At 24.4% G+C, this 19,285-nt stretch overlaps 1 protein-coding gene and 1 long non-coding RNA gene across 5 annotated transcripts in view; one reads left to right on the top strand and one right to left on the bottom strand.

Moving 5' to 3' along the window:
• Positions 1–9,238, top strand: part of LOC107457033 (homeotic protein ultrabithorax) — a 218,932-nt gene extending 209,694 nt beyond the window's left edge. For all 4 annotated transcript variants that reach the window (XM_021148683.3, XM_071187998.1, XM_071187996.1 and 1 more), the window contains one exon: positions 7,389–9,238. In XM_021148683.3, coding sequence (XP_021004342.1) covers positions 7,389–7,720 — 332 coding nt within the window. In that variant the 3' untranslated portion in view covers positions 7,721–9,238. The remainder of the gene's footprint in view (positions 1–7,388) is intronic.
• LOC122268907 (uncharacterized) overlaps positions 1–11,271 on the bottom strand; it is a 28,306-nt gene extending 17,035 nt beyond the window's left edge. The window contains exons 1-2 of the long non-coding RNA XR_006224771.2: positions 11,077–11,271; positions 1,480–1,579 (exon numbers count right to left, since the gene is read on the bottom strand). This is a non-coding gene — a long non-coding RNA (uncharacterized lncRNA). The remainder of the gene's footprint in view (positions 1–1,479; positions 1,580–11,076) is intronic.
• Positions 11,272–19,285: the final 8,014 nt, after the last annotated feature.

Below are 19,285 nucleotides of genomic sequence, written 5' to 3'. Positions count from 1 at the left end.
ACGAGCATATTACCGTTGATTGAACCAATATTTTCTCTTTCTCATCAATAGTCATTCTCTCAACACATTTAACTTAACTAATGAATTTCATTAAGATTTTGCATTTATAAGGCATTCTATACTTTACTGATTTGCATGATTTTTGTCCCATTTGTTTCAATTTTTAAAAAAAAAATAAAGTCACTGGTTTAAATTCGTACATGATTGAAATGATGTTTCAATATTGTTTCTAATTACGATGTTAAACACAGCAACAGAATCTTCAATTTTTAGAAATATATTAAAATGATGTTTTTTATAAGACATGATGTTAAATCATATAAATCGAATCTTCAAATATTAGAAACATATTGTAATGATGCTTTTTATAAAACATGATATTTTTCACTTCAACCAAATCTTCAATTTTCAGAAATTTATTGAAAGGATGTTTTTATATAATTTTATAGTTTATTACTTCAAATCGAATTTTCAATTTTTAGAAATTTAGTGAAATGATATTTTTACATCATTTTAAAGTACGATGTTAATCACATCAACCGAATCTTCAATGTTCCGAAATTTATTGATCTGATGTTTTTATATAATTTTAAAGTGCGATGCTAAATCGCATCAACCTAAACTTCAATTCTTTGAAATTTATTGCATGATTAAAAAAATTCTCTCTGAAAAATATTAGTATTGAATTTTAAATTTATTAAAGCATAATTCATTCTATAAAACACGTTTTATCCTCTTTTTAACCCTATGATTAGTTTTTTTTTCTTTGCGTTTAGAATGATCTATGAAACAGTTTTCATATTTGAAGTTCTTACAATTTATATTCTAAAAAAAGTAATGCCTAATTCTGTTTTTAACATTATTGTACTGTATAGTCACCTCAATAGAAATTTTTAAAGGATCCCCAAATGGTTTATTATAAAAAGTGAATTTTTCTTATAGTTTATAGAGTTAATGAAATATACCACAAATATTGCTTTTAGATAGTAAATGAATCAAACATTAAATAATCATGCAATTTTGGTTCCTGTTGCATTCATATCAGTAAATAAGCTAATCAGTAAAATTTATTTATTTTTGCAGTGTAAATTTTCTAGATATTTTGCTACTAGTAAATGATAGATTTAATTGAATTAAAAGTTTTAGTTTCATATTATCAGACTACAACTATTATTTAAAAGATGTAACAAAAATATAACGTTTTTACATTTTCTCTTTTTTTCCTCTTCTGTTTTTTAATTAGTTTCTTACTTGGTTTGTGAATTATTTGTGTATTACAAAAATCACAAAGCAAAAAGTTTAAATGTTTCTATTAGCGAATTAATTAACTAATTTAATAAATAATTGAACATTATTATCATCACTAAAGTAGTTAAATTTTATTCGTTCAGAAAAATAAGTTGTAGTAAAATATTGAATTTAGCATTAAGTATCCCGGTTTCAGAGTCCTTAATTAGTATGTAAGCTTTTTATACTTACAGTGCAACCAAATCTGTTTTGATACTTTCTTATATTACTGTTCTAAAAGGAATTTCACATGCCTGAAGAAATGGTATATCCAAAACATGCGTATCCTTACCTAAAATGCATATTAAAACAGTTAATAGTAAATATGAAACTGAATTTTCACACACATATTCTAAATACAAGTGATAATATAGTTTTTTATTTACTTAAGTGCATTTTATTTGTTAATTTAAAAAAAATGTCTATTAAGCATTAAAACAATTTTTTTAAATCTGTTCATTTGAGCCCATTAACAATAGTTCTTTTCTCTTTTTAAGGTTATAAACAATGTTTGATATTTGTAATATTGTATGATATTATAAATTAGGTATCCATTTTCACACTTTATTTATTCTACGCAATTTGGAAACTACTTATTTCTACAGCTGTTATGATATTTTATTTTTGCAGGTTAATGTTTAAGATACAAGTCAATTTTATACATCACGAGAAAATGCTTGACAAAGAAATAATAGAATTTCAAAAATTTCAGATGTTTAAAATTTGATTTCTCAGGAACTATTCTGCCGATTTTACTCAAACTTTGAATTTTGCCACATAAAATTATATTTTGTAAAATTATGTAAAAACTTGTGTACCTACATTTCAAAATTTTTTCGACAATTATTAAATAAAATAATAAATACTTACTAAAAGTTATTTTTTACATTGATTTAGCATTTATGCATCGATGTATAAATGAATTTTATAATTGTGTGCAAAATAGTTAGTTTAATAACAGTTTAATTTGAATTCATGGGGTTTTCGAAATCAATTATATTAATTTTGGAGCTATTTCGACAAATTTTTGCTCAATTTTGAAAAGCCCTTTCTTACAGTTTGCAATTTTTTTTCAATTATAGCATGTTTATTATTACTTGTTGTTACCAAAATTTTATCTGCATCACTTTATGAAATCTCAAGAGATTTCTTTCAGTCTTGTCCATTAGCTCTTTCAAATCAAAAACTTCCAAACTAGAAGTTACCAAAAATACTGGATGTTTAATTAGAAAAAAAAAACTTTGTTATAAACTATTCTCTATCATTTTTCTTTCCATATTTTTAGTATAGAAGGGAAAATCTTGAAGACTGATTAGACAATTAATGTTAAAAGTAGTTACACAAGTATTTTAAAAATTAAATCAGAGAGAAGGTTAACTCTTTAAAAAACAGAATAATAAAGCAACCAACAATAGACACAAAAGTTTGTAATGAATAACAACGCATTGATTTTTATTCCACACCGCAGTATTTTCACTTCCTGAAATTTCTAAAGATTTTACGGTAAAAATATTGTTAAGATATAGTGGAAAGTTAGTTTTCATGAATTGCCTTTTAATTTCATTGCTAAATTTACTGACACTTTAATTGTTAGCTTTCAATAATATAAAGCTATAAAAATTTTGTTATTCAGAATAATGGTTATCTTAGCAATCTAATAAGCATTTGATATTACACGAACTACACCTTCTGTTTTAAACAAAAATAGTTGAAGTAAAGTAACATATATACTTTATAAAAAGTTTTTTAAAGCTCATGTTATTGTATCAAATGTTTTAACTTTCAAATTTTAAACTTTTATCACAAATTAAATCCTGTACAAATTTTGTATTCATTTAAATAAAACAATTTATAAAAACTTTGACCACGACTTTATGAATTATCTTAGCATTTTTGAAATAAATTGCTTTTCGCTAAATTGTATTAGGAAGAGAATCAATAATCCTGAGTTTAATAAAAAGAGTGATTTAAAAAAATTAGCTTCTTTTTTAATTAAACGATTTTTTTTCATTTTTGCATCTATTGTTTATTATTCCTCATTTTTGTCTCATTCATCGTTACTTAAAAAAATAAATATTCCTTTGTACATATTATAAAATATTCCTGTGTCCATAGTCTGGTATAACAGTACAAAGAAGAAATGATTTTTTCTTATCACGAAAAGAGAATTTCGTTTTCTTATTTCAAATAAAGAAATAATAAAAGAAGAACGACAGAGGTATATGTATTTTTATTCAATGAAAGTACATATTTTTTTGTTTTATTATTTTTTGCTAATGGTGTGCGAATTTCCTATTAAAGATAATGAACGAAACTGCTTATTTGAAAAATTGTATACAGAAATAGACACACAATAAGGAATTACAATAAATTACGCCAATCATATAAATTTCGAATTAAAATAAAAAGTATTCAGCTGACTTATATTAATCAGGCAATATTTATTTATTTCATTCAAATGTGATGTTCACAATGTCATAATATGTTTATTAGAAATCGAAACCAATCGAAAAGGAAAACTCGAAGTGACCGCCGAAATCTAATCGAATTGTTTCGCTACTCTTGACCGAAACTTGATGAGTGATAGTGGAGGTAACACATGATACTTTACGACAATACTTCGTTGTGAGAAATGCAGGAATCCGGATTCGAACTTTGGTCGGTAAGGAGTTGAGTCAGATATAACATTTAATTGTTAGATGATATATAAAGGATATATAGAGTTATAAAAATTTTACTAACAATTCTAAGCAAGAAATTACATATGACCGTAAAAATGATTCGTTTGTCAGATTTCCTTGTCAATTTCAGTTACTGATTGATGAAAATTTCATAAAGTTAAGAAAGCTTTGTTAAACAATTATGAATCAGTAATTAGATATGACCACGAAATACGATAGTTCATTTATACGATATGCAATGTTGAAAATGTTGTAAATAATTCTGAAACAAAAATTTAGTTTGAGTGTTAAATTATTTTAAGCTTAAGGGGAGTTACACCATTCTTTAAAATACCTATGTTTACGACATGAAAAGAAACTTAGAAACTAATTATGTTTGATGTATTGAATGTTTTTAAACATAATTATTATTGGAAAAATTCCTAGACTGGGAATAGCTTACACATTTCTTTTAACATAGTGTGTCAAAAATAGCGGAAGTGTTGAATGAAATGTCAGGAACCCTCTGTTTTCTTCACGTTCCACCTACGTTTGTTTTTATGTGGGAGCAACAATCACTCATCCTAAGAAACTCCTATATTTTGGGTAAATCAACGTAAGCAAAATCTTGAAAAGATCCAGTCACCTTCCAATACATATTTATTCAACATCTTAAATCTGCATTTTGAGACGCAAGTTATCTTAAATATTAGTTGTTAAGTGAAATCTTAAACCCTAACTGTTTTCTCTATACATCTTGTGATTATTTTTATAATAATTAAGAAAGCTCCAGCATTACATGTTTTATTAAACAAATTCATAGTTATGAAAGTATCTTGGTTAACACTCTTATGTCTTTGCACATTTTTACCTGCATTCTCTTCGGCGTCGTAAACTATTTAAATGATGTATCGGGGAGGTTTTAACTATTATCCTGTTAAATGATTTAAGTAAGAATAAAAACTAGATTAAAAAAAATTTGAAAATTCACAGGAAATCTAGTTTTTATTAAAAGGTATTACTAGATATATTGAGACATTCATTGTAATAAAAATAATGAAAACATTTTAATGTATTCCACAATATTTATTTCATACTTTAGAAATTACTGTATTATAAGAACTGTTTATTTTAAATTAGAAAAATAAATCTGCTGCATTTAGGAAATTAACTTTTAAAATTGAGTCACGTGATCCCGTTACTTGAAAAGTACCATAAATATTAAACGCGCTTTTAATTTTATTCAAGTGCTCGTTTGATGTATCCTTTACTTAATCGGTATTTTTATGCAAGTATATCTTTCGAACATTTAGAGAATACACAATAAAGGAATATAAAAATAAGTTGGTATAAAATAAAAATGAAATGAAAAGCAAAAATGTTCAACTCAAATATGTTCTAAATAAATAAAAATATATTCCGGTAAAAATTAATATCATTATTAGCTTGGTCGTCAGGCTTGTTGATCGAAATAGACTAAAAAAAATTTTAGATCGAAATAAACTAAAAAAAATTTTAATTCGCCAAGATTTAATTTCTCGAGTCGACTGCAATTTTAAATTTTCAAAAACATGTATTTAAAATGCTATTCGTTAATTGATTGATTTTTAAGTTAATATAGCCTGAGTTCGTGATTTTGCAATGGTAAAGAAATGTCTGTATATTATTTCAATTTTATTTGCTTTCCAATTGAAAATTTAGTATATGTTGTCATACGTCTGTTAACAAATTATAATTGTATGTGTGCATAATCTTTGATTTATAATATTGTATCTTTAATAATGGTGCATTATAAAATTAATAATTTCAATTCCTCCCCCGCCCCCCAGATTTTGAAATTATTCAAAAATTTGTGTTAAAAGTTTCCTTTTTAGTGTAGCTAGCTTAGTTATTTTTTTTAATATAATTGGATATTAATTTTAATTACAACCATATTATTTTTAATTAATAAATTTTTCTAACCTATTTGCAATATTGGAATTCAATACAGTTAATAAATGGTTACTTTGAAGATAATATTTTAAAATTCATTTCAAAACATAAGGATGTAGTTGTCTTAAAAAGTTTGAACAACTATTAATTTTATCCAAAATTTGTAAAATACTTTTTTTTTTTTTTGGAAAAAATTCTTCTCAATAGCTTTTGAAGAGAGTTTTATTTAAATTAACTATCTATGTTATGCATGACCATGAAATTTTGGACTTTAATAACCCAGTTACATATAGTAACGAACGAAAAAGATATATAAATGTAGATCAGAAGAAGTTTTTCATAACTAATCAGTAGTAATTTTTCATAATTTTTTAATCGGAGTAATTTCACTTAATTTTATTATTGATTTTTACCCTAATAGATCGAATAGGGTGATTATAGAATTAATTAGTAATAAAGTGCAAGCATTGTATTTCATTCTGGAACCTTTATCATTAAAAAATACTGAAACAAATAACACCAAATAGAGATGACATGGTGCAACAAATAAGATTTTTTTAAATCCAACCAATTATGACAAATAAGATTTTGTAATTAAAAAATAATGTTGTCAATTTTTTTTTCTTCAAAGAGTTATAAAAAATTATCAAATATAAAACATTTTTTTTTTACTTTTTTTGTTGTGATAAAATTTACTTTACTAATATTATTAAAATTTACTTAATTTATAATTTTCTTAAATTATAAATATCCAATGCCAATTTCAAATTATTTTTATCTGATATTTTAAAAGTAATTTGAAAATATAAATGTGATAATGAGAATATAATGTTGAAGACAATATTGACCTAGGATTTTTCAATAATAGATTTAAAAATTGCATTATTTCAAATTACACAATCCCAATAGATCGCTTTACTTTCAAAATTATTTTTATTGATGTAACTTTATTCTCCCTGTAATATGAAAAGAAAAAAAATAGGATTGAATTTGTTAAATTTAAAAAAGAAAACCGAAAAGCCAAACTGTATTTCAATTATTGTATTGTTTATTAGGCAAATTATTTTGTCATCCTATTAACTATCGTGAAATTTAATAGTATAAATTAATTTAATTGCATTTTCTTCTTTAAAAAAATCTTAACTCCGTTTTGCTTAAAATTCATAATAATTTGAATAGAAACCGTGTGTTTATTTAAATGCACTCAATTTGTAACAATCCGCTTGAAATAATGCCAAACATGTGTCTGTTCCATGAAAGGGAGTATCCATATCAGATATGAACACGCATTGAGATCATAAAAGCGTTTCTTTCACGGTCACGCATGGAGGAAGGAGAACCTATTGAAATGAATCTTTTTAATTTTCCTCGAGCCGATCGTAAAGTTCAAATAGAGTGCGCGCTTCCCCGTGGTCCTAAAAAAAGCTCTAGACCAGCTGCGTGATAAGAAAAAGAGCTTTTATATCCTCTCTAAACTTTCATACTGCAGCAGAATGTTTATATTTGCAGGCGCCAATGGATTGCGCAGGCGAGGACGTCAGACTTATACGCGTTACCAGACTCTGGAGTTGGAGAAAGAATTCCACACCAACCATTATTTAACCAGAAGGCGAAGAATCGAGATGGCCCATGCACTTTGCCTCACTGAACGACAGATCAAAATCTGGTTCCAAAACCGGCGCATGAAACTCAAGAAAGAAATTCAGGCTATCAAGGAACTGAACGAACAGGAACGACAAGCACAAGCTGCCAAACTGGCAGCCCACCAGAAATCTTCAACTTCAAGTGGAGGTAATAATGCCAACAACAATGATTCCACTGCATCAGCGACAAAAACGTAAGGTCGTTCCTCTTCTACTTATTTCGCATTGTTTTATTTTTTATTGTGAATCCTATTTCCCCACCCTATATTTTTTTCACCCTTTTTTTTTAGCATAAGTCGGTCATTGTCGTATATCTTCCGTTCTTTGTATTCAAGGACTTCCTTCCAATGCAACGTAGTTGGACAATGCAAATTATTACTTTCAGTCTAGTAATAGTAATTAGAATCTTATAAATGGATGTTTTTTTTTTTTACATATACCATTAGAATTACTTTATAATTACGAAGAAAATAAAAAAAAATTGACCTGCCGCATACAAATGTCTTTCGAAATCAAAGGTCGTTAAAAAGATTGCCAATATTTACCGCTAGCTTTTCAGTCTCCCCCTTTTTTTCAGTAAAGAATAACATAATTACATTACATTGTAAAAAATATCATTGCACCCAAAGAACTAATTATGTGTGATTTCACTATTCTCAATGATTCTATATTTTTTATTAAATATAATGTCATATTCCACTCATGTCTCATTTAATTTACTTTACTATTGTCGTGATGAGTCAATTTTTTTCCATGGAAGGTTTTTGAATAACTTATCGATTAACAAAATTTATTAGTTTTTAGTTGCCTATATTAATTTAAATGTTGCATTTAGTTTTGTTGAAATGGTGATCATACAAGATGTGTTAAAATTTTGTATACATCTTAGTCAATTGTTAAAAAATAGCATAATAATGATTATGATTTACTGTAATTTTTTATAATATATATGAGCTGCAAAGTTTAAAGATATTTTTCTTCCTTTTTTTCCTAATAAATATTTATATTTCACTTATTCATCAGCCAAACCTATTTATTAGGTATTTGATAACTTCCTCAGCAGTATGCAGAATAAAATTATTAATTCCACATTAGTTAGTTAGCATCCTTTTCATATTGATTGTTACTAATCATACTTTTCATCTTAATCATATTTATCGTTATTTTAAGGGAGACATTTATTGGAATAAATATAAATCTATACACTTTTTTAAATTTTCTTGTAATTTTATGATCATCTTCCAAAATATTAATACTTAATACCGTTCATAAAATAAAACAATTCTAAATTTATTCTTTTTCCTTTTTTGATCTAAATATATCCAATATTAAAGTTTATTTTGAAACTCAAAGCTTTAAGGCAGGTGTCTGAATGAAATGTTACATAACAGTGTTACTTTTAAATGACTGTAAAAGTTTTTTTAATTCCTAATATTTTGAACTTCATTTGATTATCTTAACTATCTTTTATTTGCGTTAATTAAAGTTATGTAAGCAAGTGCACTGTTTACAATTTTTATGAAGCAAAAGGATATCGTATAGCTTTAAATTATTTAAATAGTTGAATAAAACTTTTATATTTTGAAATGAACCAGAAAAAATAAAACTTTTACATTCATATAATAAATATAAACACGAAACACTATTTTTTTCTAAAAAAAATATATATATTATTCAAACCGATTCTTTTTAACTATTAATAGCATCAAAAATAAATTATGTTTCTCTCAATTGATTTATTTACTTAGCGTTTTCCTCATTTACTTCTGTCTAACTATTATGGATTAATTTTATTCATTAGAATATCATGAATGTAATATAAACACTATATTTTCTAAAAGAGAACTGAAGCAACATAAAACTTTTTTTTATGTAGAAAATTAATAAGTATCCATTTAATAAAAACAAATTTAATTGCCTATCATTCTGTGTAATCCCCCTTTTTTTTTATCTATTCATGGATAAATTTTGTTCCTTAGCTTATTATGAAAGATATATCATGTTACTGCAGTTACTACTAAATTCATAAATAGTTGGTTATAAAAACCTTTAGTATGAAATGATGATTTCAAAAAATAGCATGGTATGTGTTTTCAAAATAGGCAAAAATTATTTGCGTTTTCAAATTGGTTACTTTTTCTCATGAAAATAGAAATTTTTTTTTTTTTTCAAATGAAAAGTCATTTTGAACCTAAAGTATTTTAAACAACTACCTATACAGCAACTGATAATCAAAGATAATGTAATACACATAAGTCTTAGTAACTTGCATATTAGGATTTAAATAATTAAGCTATTAAATATCTGTTTAATAAGTAGTGTTAATTCCTTACTTAATTATTAATCATTACATTCATATATTTTTGATCCATACAACATTATATGTCTTAATATTTATTTAATTGCGTTTTTAAATATAACTGTAAAAATTGAAATGGCTTCGTAAACAGTTAAATACTTAATTAGTTTTTGAAATAGGAAAAGAAGGTCTTAAAAATTAGAACATTTTCAAATTAAAAATTCGTGTAGTAGCGAATTTACTTAAAAACAAATAGAATTTTATTTTAATAGTTTACAATTTCTGTTGATTAATTCTGTTAAATATTCAAAATGAATAACAAATTATATTTTTCTTCAATTCTTTTCAAATTGAAAATATTGGTGTTCCTGAGAATTAACTAGAGAGAATTATAATTTAACTTAAAAGTTTACTATCTCGAGTGAAATAATATTTTATTAAAAAAAAAAATTTATTATTAAAAGTTTTATAAAATGAATGAAGTATTGTAATTTTTTTTTTAAAAAAAATTAGAGACAATTATTATGGAAACAATTATTATTATTTAACTTTCATTTACCATTTTGAGTGAAACAACATTTTAAATAAATATTTGGTTGATTAAACTAAATATAACGCAAATTGAACTACATTTTGGAAGATAAAAGAGGCTGGTCTTTCTGAATCAATCCCCTTATCTATTAACCCAAGTAGACCTAAGCAAACCCAGTAGACCTTAGTTCACCACCCCTGGAGGATGAACATAATATTTGCATATCATTACCTATGCTTTGAATTGTTACCTTTCTGGGTCTAGTGGGAGTGTCTAGTGTGATAGATCGAATGGAAGCGGTAGTGTAAAAAGTTTTCTTTTTCGAAAAAATGTTTCTTCCAATTCAACATTTTCTCTTCTTCTAACTTAATCTTATCAGTCATTAATTTTGTTAAGAAGAATTCAAGAAACCAGGGTAAGTTATTTCAAATTAACTATTTTTTAAAAAAAATATTGTAACTTTAAATTTTTACGCGACTGATTGAAGTTGAAATCATAATAATAATAAAACTTTTTTTTTCTTAAATTTAAGCTACTATTCGCAACTATGTCCATAATAAAGTTTTTAAATTAAAAACCAATGTTTTTATACATTCGATGTTGCAAGAGTTATTGTTTTTTTCATAAGTAATAAAAGGGGAAAACTAACAATTAATTAAAGTAAAATAATATTGTAGATGAATAAGTAAATAAGATTGAGAAACAAAATAATCAAAAACAGACATTTCTATCTATTGTCTATACCACATCCATATGAAGAGTTGTCAGCTGGAAAAAATGCTGTGTTTACTAATGGCTGCTCTTAACTTTCTTGTATTCAATGTGTATATCTAAAAAATAAGAGTAAATAATTAGCACTACTTACTAATTAAAATTTTAATTCTAAGTTCCATTCATAGAGAGTAAATTTTATCGCAAATATAATTATTTTGGTTATACAAAATGAGAGTATATTTGCATTAATTTGAGTAAATTAACTTCTAAAACATTTTCTTTATTTAACCTATAAACTAAAAGCTCAATATTTATTGTAATGTTTTGAAACAATTCCAAAAAAGCATTCTATTCCTTTTCTATTACTTATAATTATTTTTTAAAACCTATAATTACAATAACTTTATTTATTAATATTGTTTTAATATAATACTAAAAATAATGTTATAAATACTAAATAATATTAATATTGATAACTGAAAATATTTAGTATTTATAACTTTAAATGAAATAGTCATTTATTATTTTCATTTCATTTTTTTAATTAAGCATATTTTCTTTGCTATTAAGCATATTTTATTTATGATATGTATTTTTTTAATATATCATTTAATCTATTGTGATTTAAAATAACTGTACTTATTTATTAATTTTTTTAAAATTTCCGGATCGAATTCTTCTTTTTTTTGTAAATAAATCTATAATATTTATCAAATTGCATTTTTCAAATAAATCGAATTCTTAATTTACAGATGTCTTTCAACAAAATTTGTTATACTTTGATATTGAAATCACACATTTTATTTACAAAAAATTATTTATAAAATAATAATTTTTCAAATATTTCGAATTCTTAATTTACAGATGTCTTTCAACAAAATTTGTTATACTTTGACATTGAAATCACACATTTTATTTACAAAAAATTAGTTAGTTAACAAAAAATTTAAAATATATTTATATAGGTTTATTTAAACATTTAACGCTATATTTGCATAAAGTTTCCAAATATTTTTAAACTTATTGATTTCTAGCTTATATAGTATTAAAATGCAATCAAAATAAAAAAATATATGTTTGCAAGTATACATAATTTGCATTTTCCAACCACGGAAAAGAACACGATATACAAATTTTACGCATTTACAACTGTAAATTGCAGTGATGATTCATAATATACGTAAATGTGCCAATGTGAAAACAAAAGTGAAAAGACGGGCACATGTGCATGCTTTTTGCTAAAACTCTATTCTCTAAAATGTGTACGCCATTCATCATATTTGAGACTTATGAAACAGACTGGCAAAAAATAGTAATTAGTATTATTTACAACTTAGAAGTGCAACTGCATTTGTGTCATTTGCCCGAAGCAGATTCTGCTAAAATGAACAATGGTATTTTTCATCTACAAAAGTCTAACAGAGATTGCTGAAAAATACCTACTCTGTAAAAAGTCTACAAACTAACTGTTCACATTCTTGTTCTGAGCCCATCTACTTCCCTTAAATCTTGTAGTTAGGAAAAAAAAGCTTTGGTACGATGGGGTTCTTGTGTCTTGTTCCGTGAAGTTTCTCATTTCTTGTGCTCAAGAATATACTGTAAAACATCCTCTGTACAGAAGATACTTTTACTTCTTTATAGTTAACTCGGCGGTCATTTTCTTTGCTTTACTTTTTTTTTATCCAAAAATACTTTTTTAATTTTTTTTTTCGTTTCCTGAAATCCATACATATGGTAAAAAGTAGTAATGTTTTTTTTTACAGTATTCAATTTTTATTTTGTAAATGTTAATCACTAACGTTATACAACGTAACTAACGTTAACTAGAACTAATATAAATGTTAAGATCGATAAAAAAAATAAAGTGATTTTATACTGCAATCTTCTTCAAAACACTTTTGATAACATTTTGATAAATTATGCGATTAGAATTTGTAAATTTTGTTAACCAGGAAATCACCTTTTAGTTATACTTACTGGTGGTTTTTAAACTTTTTTATACTCCCTTTCGACTATTTTTCAAAATCATTACGAAAAATACTTTTGCTATTTCTATACATGTTATTTTTATATAAATAGAAAATTATTATATATAAAAATTACATCTTTAATATTTTGTAATAATTATCAAAAAATAAACACATATATGCTTGTAAGAGTTGGAAATAACTCAGTTTTTAAAATTTTATAAAGCAATATATAAAAAAAATGTTTTTTTAAAAGCATTTTAAATGCAGGTCTTTATATAATTAAATATGTTTTTTAAATTTTATTTTACAATATTAAAAGTGTTTTGAAAAATAAAACGTGCATGGACTATATTATAATTCTTATCAGTTTTCGTTCCTATTTATAAATATATTTATTCTTGTATTAAAATAGTAAAATTTTTCTACAATTTTCTGTCTTTTGAAGATTTAAGGAAGCATTATTCAATCAAAATGTAAATGATGAGAACAAGCTTTGGAATATCCTGGAAAAATTGCAAAAATCACTCTTGACATTTAAAACTTAAAAGTTAACACAAAAACAAAAAAAGTTAAAACAAAAAAAGTTAAGCACAATAACATTTTTTTCGCATATTTGATAATTTTTATAAATTATTATTAAACTGTATAAAATATTGCACAATAGGATAAGTAAAAAAGTTATTTGCATTGAAATAATTATTAAAAAAATAATGACATTAAAAAAGGATTTTTAAAAAATATACTTAATGTTTTTTCTGAAACTGTATTTATTTATTAAGTGGAAGTAAACATTTAAAAGTAGGTCAAGTATTGTTGCTATTATAATTTTTCTATTTATTTATTTTTACTTTGCTTTTTTTTCCCCCAACTGCAATGACTGTCGAGTTAACACTTTTTAAAGTGTTTCGCATAAAAAAAAATTTTGTAAAAATAAAAATTTACTGAAATTTAAACGCATAAATAACGCAAATACTTCAGTATTTTTATGAATTAAAAATTTTAATGACATCTCCCTATTAAAAAACTTTAAGAACTAATTAATATGATTTTTATGTTTACTTCAATATAATTTTATTATTTTATGCGAAACACATGTTGTAGCCTTCGATAAGTCATGTTAGATTTTGTAGCATATTTTAGTGCATTCGTACAATGGAATGAAAATATTTACCTCAGAGAGGCGCTTTAACTTAATTGCAAACCAGGCACATGTAAGCTAAGAAAGAAGCTTTAAAATTTAATAGTTAATTAAATTATAAAACTAAGAAAAATGCTTATTTTGAAGCGCATATTATCATGAAATCATATTTTCTATTTCCTCTTTACAAGAATTCTATGTTTATAGTCATTATAATAAAAATAAATTTTTGTGAACTTGAAATATCAACTGCATTTTAGAAAATAACTGGCCAAAAATAAAAATTTAATAAAAAGTATTTAAAAAACCAATAGCGAAATATTTGTCTTTGGTTTAATTATTATTATTTATATTGTTTACCTTCACTTCGAAAAAATCATAATTTTTTAATAATTATCACACTGTTTGAACTAGGTATAATTTTAAATGATTCAAAAATTAGCATAAAAATGTTTTATTATGACATGTGCTTTTAATTATTTTGCCTTATGATCGTCATTATTTTTTATGTAAAACTTCAATCTCTTCCTGATTTTAACCACAAGAGTTTTCTATCAAAATAATAATAAATATTTATGAAGAAAACATGCTTCCCATGTGATTTCCTGGTTTGCTAATATTTATGAATTCGTATAAAAAAAAACATGTGAATTCATCAGTCATTGAACAAAACATCATTATTTGTATGTAAAATTATTATTATATCGATCTCACAAGTAGCCGTAACGGTGAAAAAGTATACGTAATTTCATTGTTTTTATTGTTTGTTTCAATTGTATACAGACTGTTGTTTTTAAACTGTGTTGTCTGCATTAAAATATTAACAGTGCCATTCAAAGTTGCCAACGAGGTAAGACATATATATATATGAATATATATAGAAATATATTATTTTTAATTGTGTGCGTTTGTTCACATTTATGTGCGTAAGTTACAGGTTTGTAAAATTTAGTATCACTTTTTTTTCTGAAATGTTGAAGTTTAGTGGTTTATTCCTTTCTGTTGAAATTATATATAGGATAAAACTTGTTTAACTTTTTTGTAAAAATGAATTTTGCTGTTTGAAGATTTTTAAACAGGCAAGTGCAATTTTGTTACTCTTTAAAATGAGAAAACATTCGTTGATATTGGTTTATTATTGAATTATTTTAATAAGTTTTTGCAGTTCTTTACTAATGGATGAGGACTTCATGTATTTTTTAAACTCATAATCTATTCCTTTTTTTATATTCAGTTTAAGAAATGAATATTTTGCAATTATTTCTTACGTTGCACTATATCGTACTGAGACGTATGAAACATTTTATAAATTTTTCTGGCAATAAAACACACATAACAAATTTATACCAAGTTCCTAGGATTGTACTAGTCGTAAAACAAAACAGTGAAACTAGACACAAGATATGCTATTTATTGTTTATCAGTTTTTATTTAGCTTATTAGTTAATTGTTAGCCAGCTTATTAAAAAATTGATTACCATGTTTATCATTTGTGGTAATTTATTATTATTTACTAATTTATTTTTAAATTATTAAAGTTCATGCCAGTATGGCGATATGTCAACAACCGTCACTAAATCTACATTACAAACGTCGGTAAAATCATACGCATGGGCGACAAAATTTGTTGACATGAAGTATGTTTGAAATGTACATGATAGTAACGAAAAAAAGCTTTTTTGCATCAAATTCCATGAATTTCTTAATAAAATTGTTGTACTGATTTTATTGTTCTACGCGTGGAATGGAATTTAGGTGCATGGTATTCAAACAGAATAACTGAAAACGTCTGATGCAAGAAGTTTTAAATTTAAATGTTGAAATTTTAAATTTACATGTGCTGTGATTTTCATTTACTTACTAACAATAAAATTTTTCATCAATAAAGTAGTATTTTTCGCTCTATTAAAATTGATTTTATTTAAAATTTTATAATTTTTAGAAAGTTCATTTTTAATATGATATTTTGCTAGTTCTTACATTCTCTCTTTTTTTCTATATTATTTATTTGGATTTACTATTTTAGTCTCTATGTTGAATCTATTTAATAATATTACTTTAGCTTTTTTTTCACTTAATTTCTTAATTTAAAAAAAAATAGATATCTTTAATCATTATGAAGTGATGAATCTAACTAGTCTCAGGGCGTTAAAGATGACAATTAATAATTTACGATGCGTACCATAACTTGAATTATTTTTTTCTCAAGTTCGTCGAACATATTAAGTTTTTGGACCACTGAGTGAATATTTCTGGAGTGAACTCTATAAATTATAAGGATCAGAATTGGAAACTTCTAGCAGCTGCTAACTTTTCAAAAATCCAAAGCTAGTAAAAAAAGGTTTGACAAACGACAAATTAGCAAGAAGGAAACAAATTAACACGGTATGTAACATATGCATATAAGCATATGCATCCAATGTATGCGAGCTCACATATGTATACAAGCATGTGTGAAATTTTTACAAAATTCCTCTTTGGAGGGAAGACCCTTTTTTCAGCAAATTATTCAATCTTATATTATTCAATCTTGATTAACATGAAAATATACAATAAACAGTATACTTGAAAATTTCAAAAATTAAATACATTCTTATCGACTATAGAATATTGAGAGGTCTCTTTACCACAGCAATTTTTTTTAAATGAAATGAATTTAAAAATTGTGGTATTTACTGTAGTAACTCCAAAAAATAAATGATTGATAAAAACGAAAGATTTTATCAATTTATGCAACAAATTATGCAACAGTATGAGTAAACATGTAAGAATATAAAATCGAGATCATGTACCTGGCAAAATTAAACAGCGGTATTTTATTGAATTATTCAAAATTTCATTTGGTGAATTTAAAGCTGAATGTATATTTCATAGACTCAACAATCAAATTATTGCCCAGTAAATCAGATTTGTCATTCTTTTTAAGTTATGGTCAAACATTATTTAAATTAATAATTTAAAACACAAAATATAATTTTGCAGCCTTAATTTCTTTTTACGTTTCAGTTTTTCGTTAGTTATTTATAAATTTCATAAAGTATGCATCGCGAAAATAAATATAAAGGTATAAGAGCACGTGATGTAGTATAGCTGAACTTTTAAGTATTTCGATTCTTCCAGTTAAGTATGTCGACATTAATTTAATCTGAATGAAAACCAATTTTTTACAAAATTCTTTCGAGCCTTATAACTTTTTTATCTTTATTTTATTTTTACTTATTTGTCTAAAATACTTTTAATCTAAAAATAACATTTCTGAAATTGATTTCATTAAATGAATGGATCATTTATCATTGCTTTAGTTTCTATTGTCTCAGTTTTTAGAATAAAGGCATGTTGAACATGTTTAAGGCTTCCAATACTTATTTTTCATTTAATTTATTCATTATTTATTTGATGTAAAGTTGAGTGAGCAATATATGGAATTATTTTAATTATCATCATCTTTATCATATGCTGTTCTGTTAAACTTATGAGTTGATATCAGTTTTAGTACGTTGCATTTTATTTTTATACATAAATAAATAAATAAATAAATAACGTCATTCACTCCAACAGAAAACACGATTTAAAAACACGCTTCAATCATCGTATTATATAATATTTGTTACTATTTCGTCACGACAAAAGCTATTCATAAAATGCATGAACTACCTCATTCATTGGTTGAACGTTACTATTTTTAAAATGTTTATCTTCATTCAGTGAATTAGAGTTGAGAGTCACGAGCAGGCGATATACGTAAAAATTGTTGTATAAAATGCTTATCTATTTATCTTTCCTATATTTACAATTTATATAAATACCGTCATATACGTATTTTAAAATGAAAATGGGCAACTACAGTTTCCATGTACAAATATTTATATAGTTTAAAATAGACTTGACTTCCCATAATACGTAATATTTGCTGTTTTTCGTATAATATTTATTTCTAATTAATTAATAAAAATTTTAATTTTATGATAACATCTCAGTTTTGATGTTAAAAATCACCGTTTCGAAAAAAAAACATGTTCTTAAATTTTGCATCTCCCATGATGTACAGTGTAAATGTCGACGTACGTATTTGTAACGTGAAAAAAAGAAATATAGACTTTAATTAACTATGGATTTGTCAGTGTGAATTTGTTCTTTTTACACCAACAAATAATTATTCACTCATATTAAACATCTTACATCAAAATTAGTCAAATGTAAACAAATGTGTTGGCTTGTTTATGAACAAGTTCTATGCCATTGTTTATATATTATCGCTACTGCAAGAGTTTAATGGAGTGCGAGCAAATGAGCAAATTTATGTTCGGTGTTTATCTGAAGAGTAATGTTGTTTTAATGTCTTTTATTCGTCAATAAATATTGCCGTATTTTCTATTTTATGATTAGTATTTTAAAAAAAAAATATTCTGAAAATAAGTGTATCTTTGATTAAATTACTTAAATTTATTGATTAAAATTTTATTATTTTAATCAATAAATCTTTTTTTACTTTAAAAATATATATTAATTTATATTCAAATAAATTTCATTATAAATTTATGCCCGGTGTTTATCTTAAAAGTTATGTATTTAAATGTCTTTATTTCGTCAATAAATGTCCCAGTATTTTTTATCTTTTGATTAGAATTTTTAAAAAATTCCTTAGACATCAAATATTTTTTGCCTACTCAATTTATTGGTTAAAATAGCTTTTTTTTTTTTAAATTTAATATAGCTTCCAAAAATTTGAAAAGATCATGGTTATTTTTGAACTTAAAATTTATTTTAACATTCTCTTAAATTTTTTCTGGATATAGTTTTAAAATTTTTCTTTAAATGAAAGTTTCTATCTTGTTTCTTTTAAAAATAATTAAATAGTTTTTACAAACCATTCCGAAGTATCAAGATAGATTAATAGTTAAAAAATTTTTAAAAATTATATAGCATTTTTATGATATTCATAGTATTTTAACAACATAATTTATATTATATCAATAATTTAATTTATATTGACATTATATAATTTTTAATCGTATTATATTTTAAGTATATTTATAATACTTTTCCTCTGTTTATAACAATAAGGTGAAATTTTTTGCTAAGCTTATCAAATATTATAAGAATATTTATT

The sequence above is a fragment of the Parasteatoda tepidariorum genome, chromosome X2, assembly GCF_043381705.1.
Source record: "Parasteatoda tepidariorum isolate YZ-2023 chromosome X2, CAS_Ptep_4.0, whole genome shotgun sequence".
Lineage (NCBI taxonomy): Eukaryota > Metazoa > Arthropoda > Arachnida > Araneae > Theridiidae > Parasteatoda > Parasteatoda tepidariorum.
The sequence above is the reverse complement of the archived record's forward strand: the minus strand, read 5'-3'. Positions and strand labels throughout refer to the sequence as shown.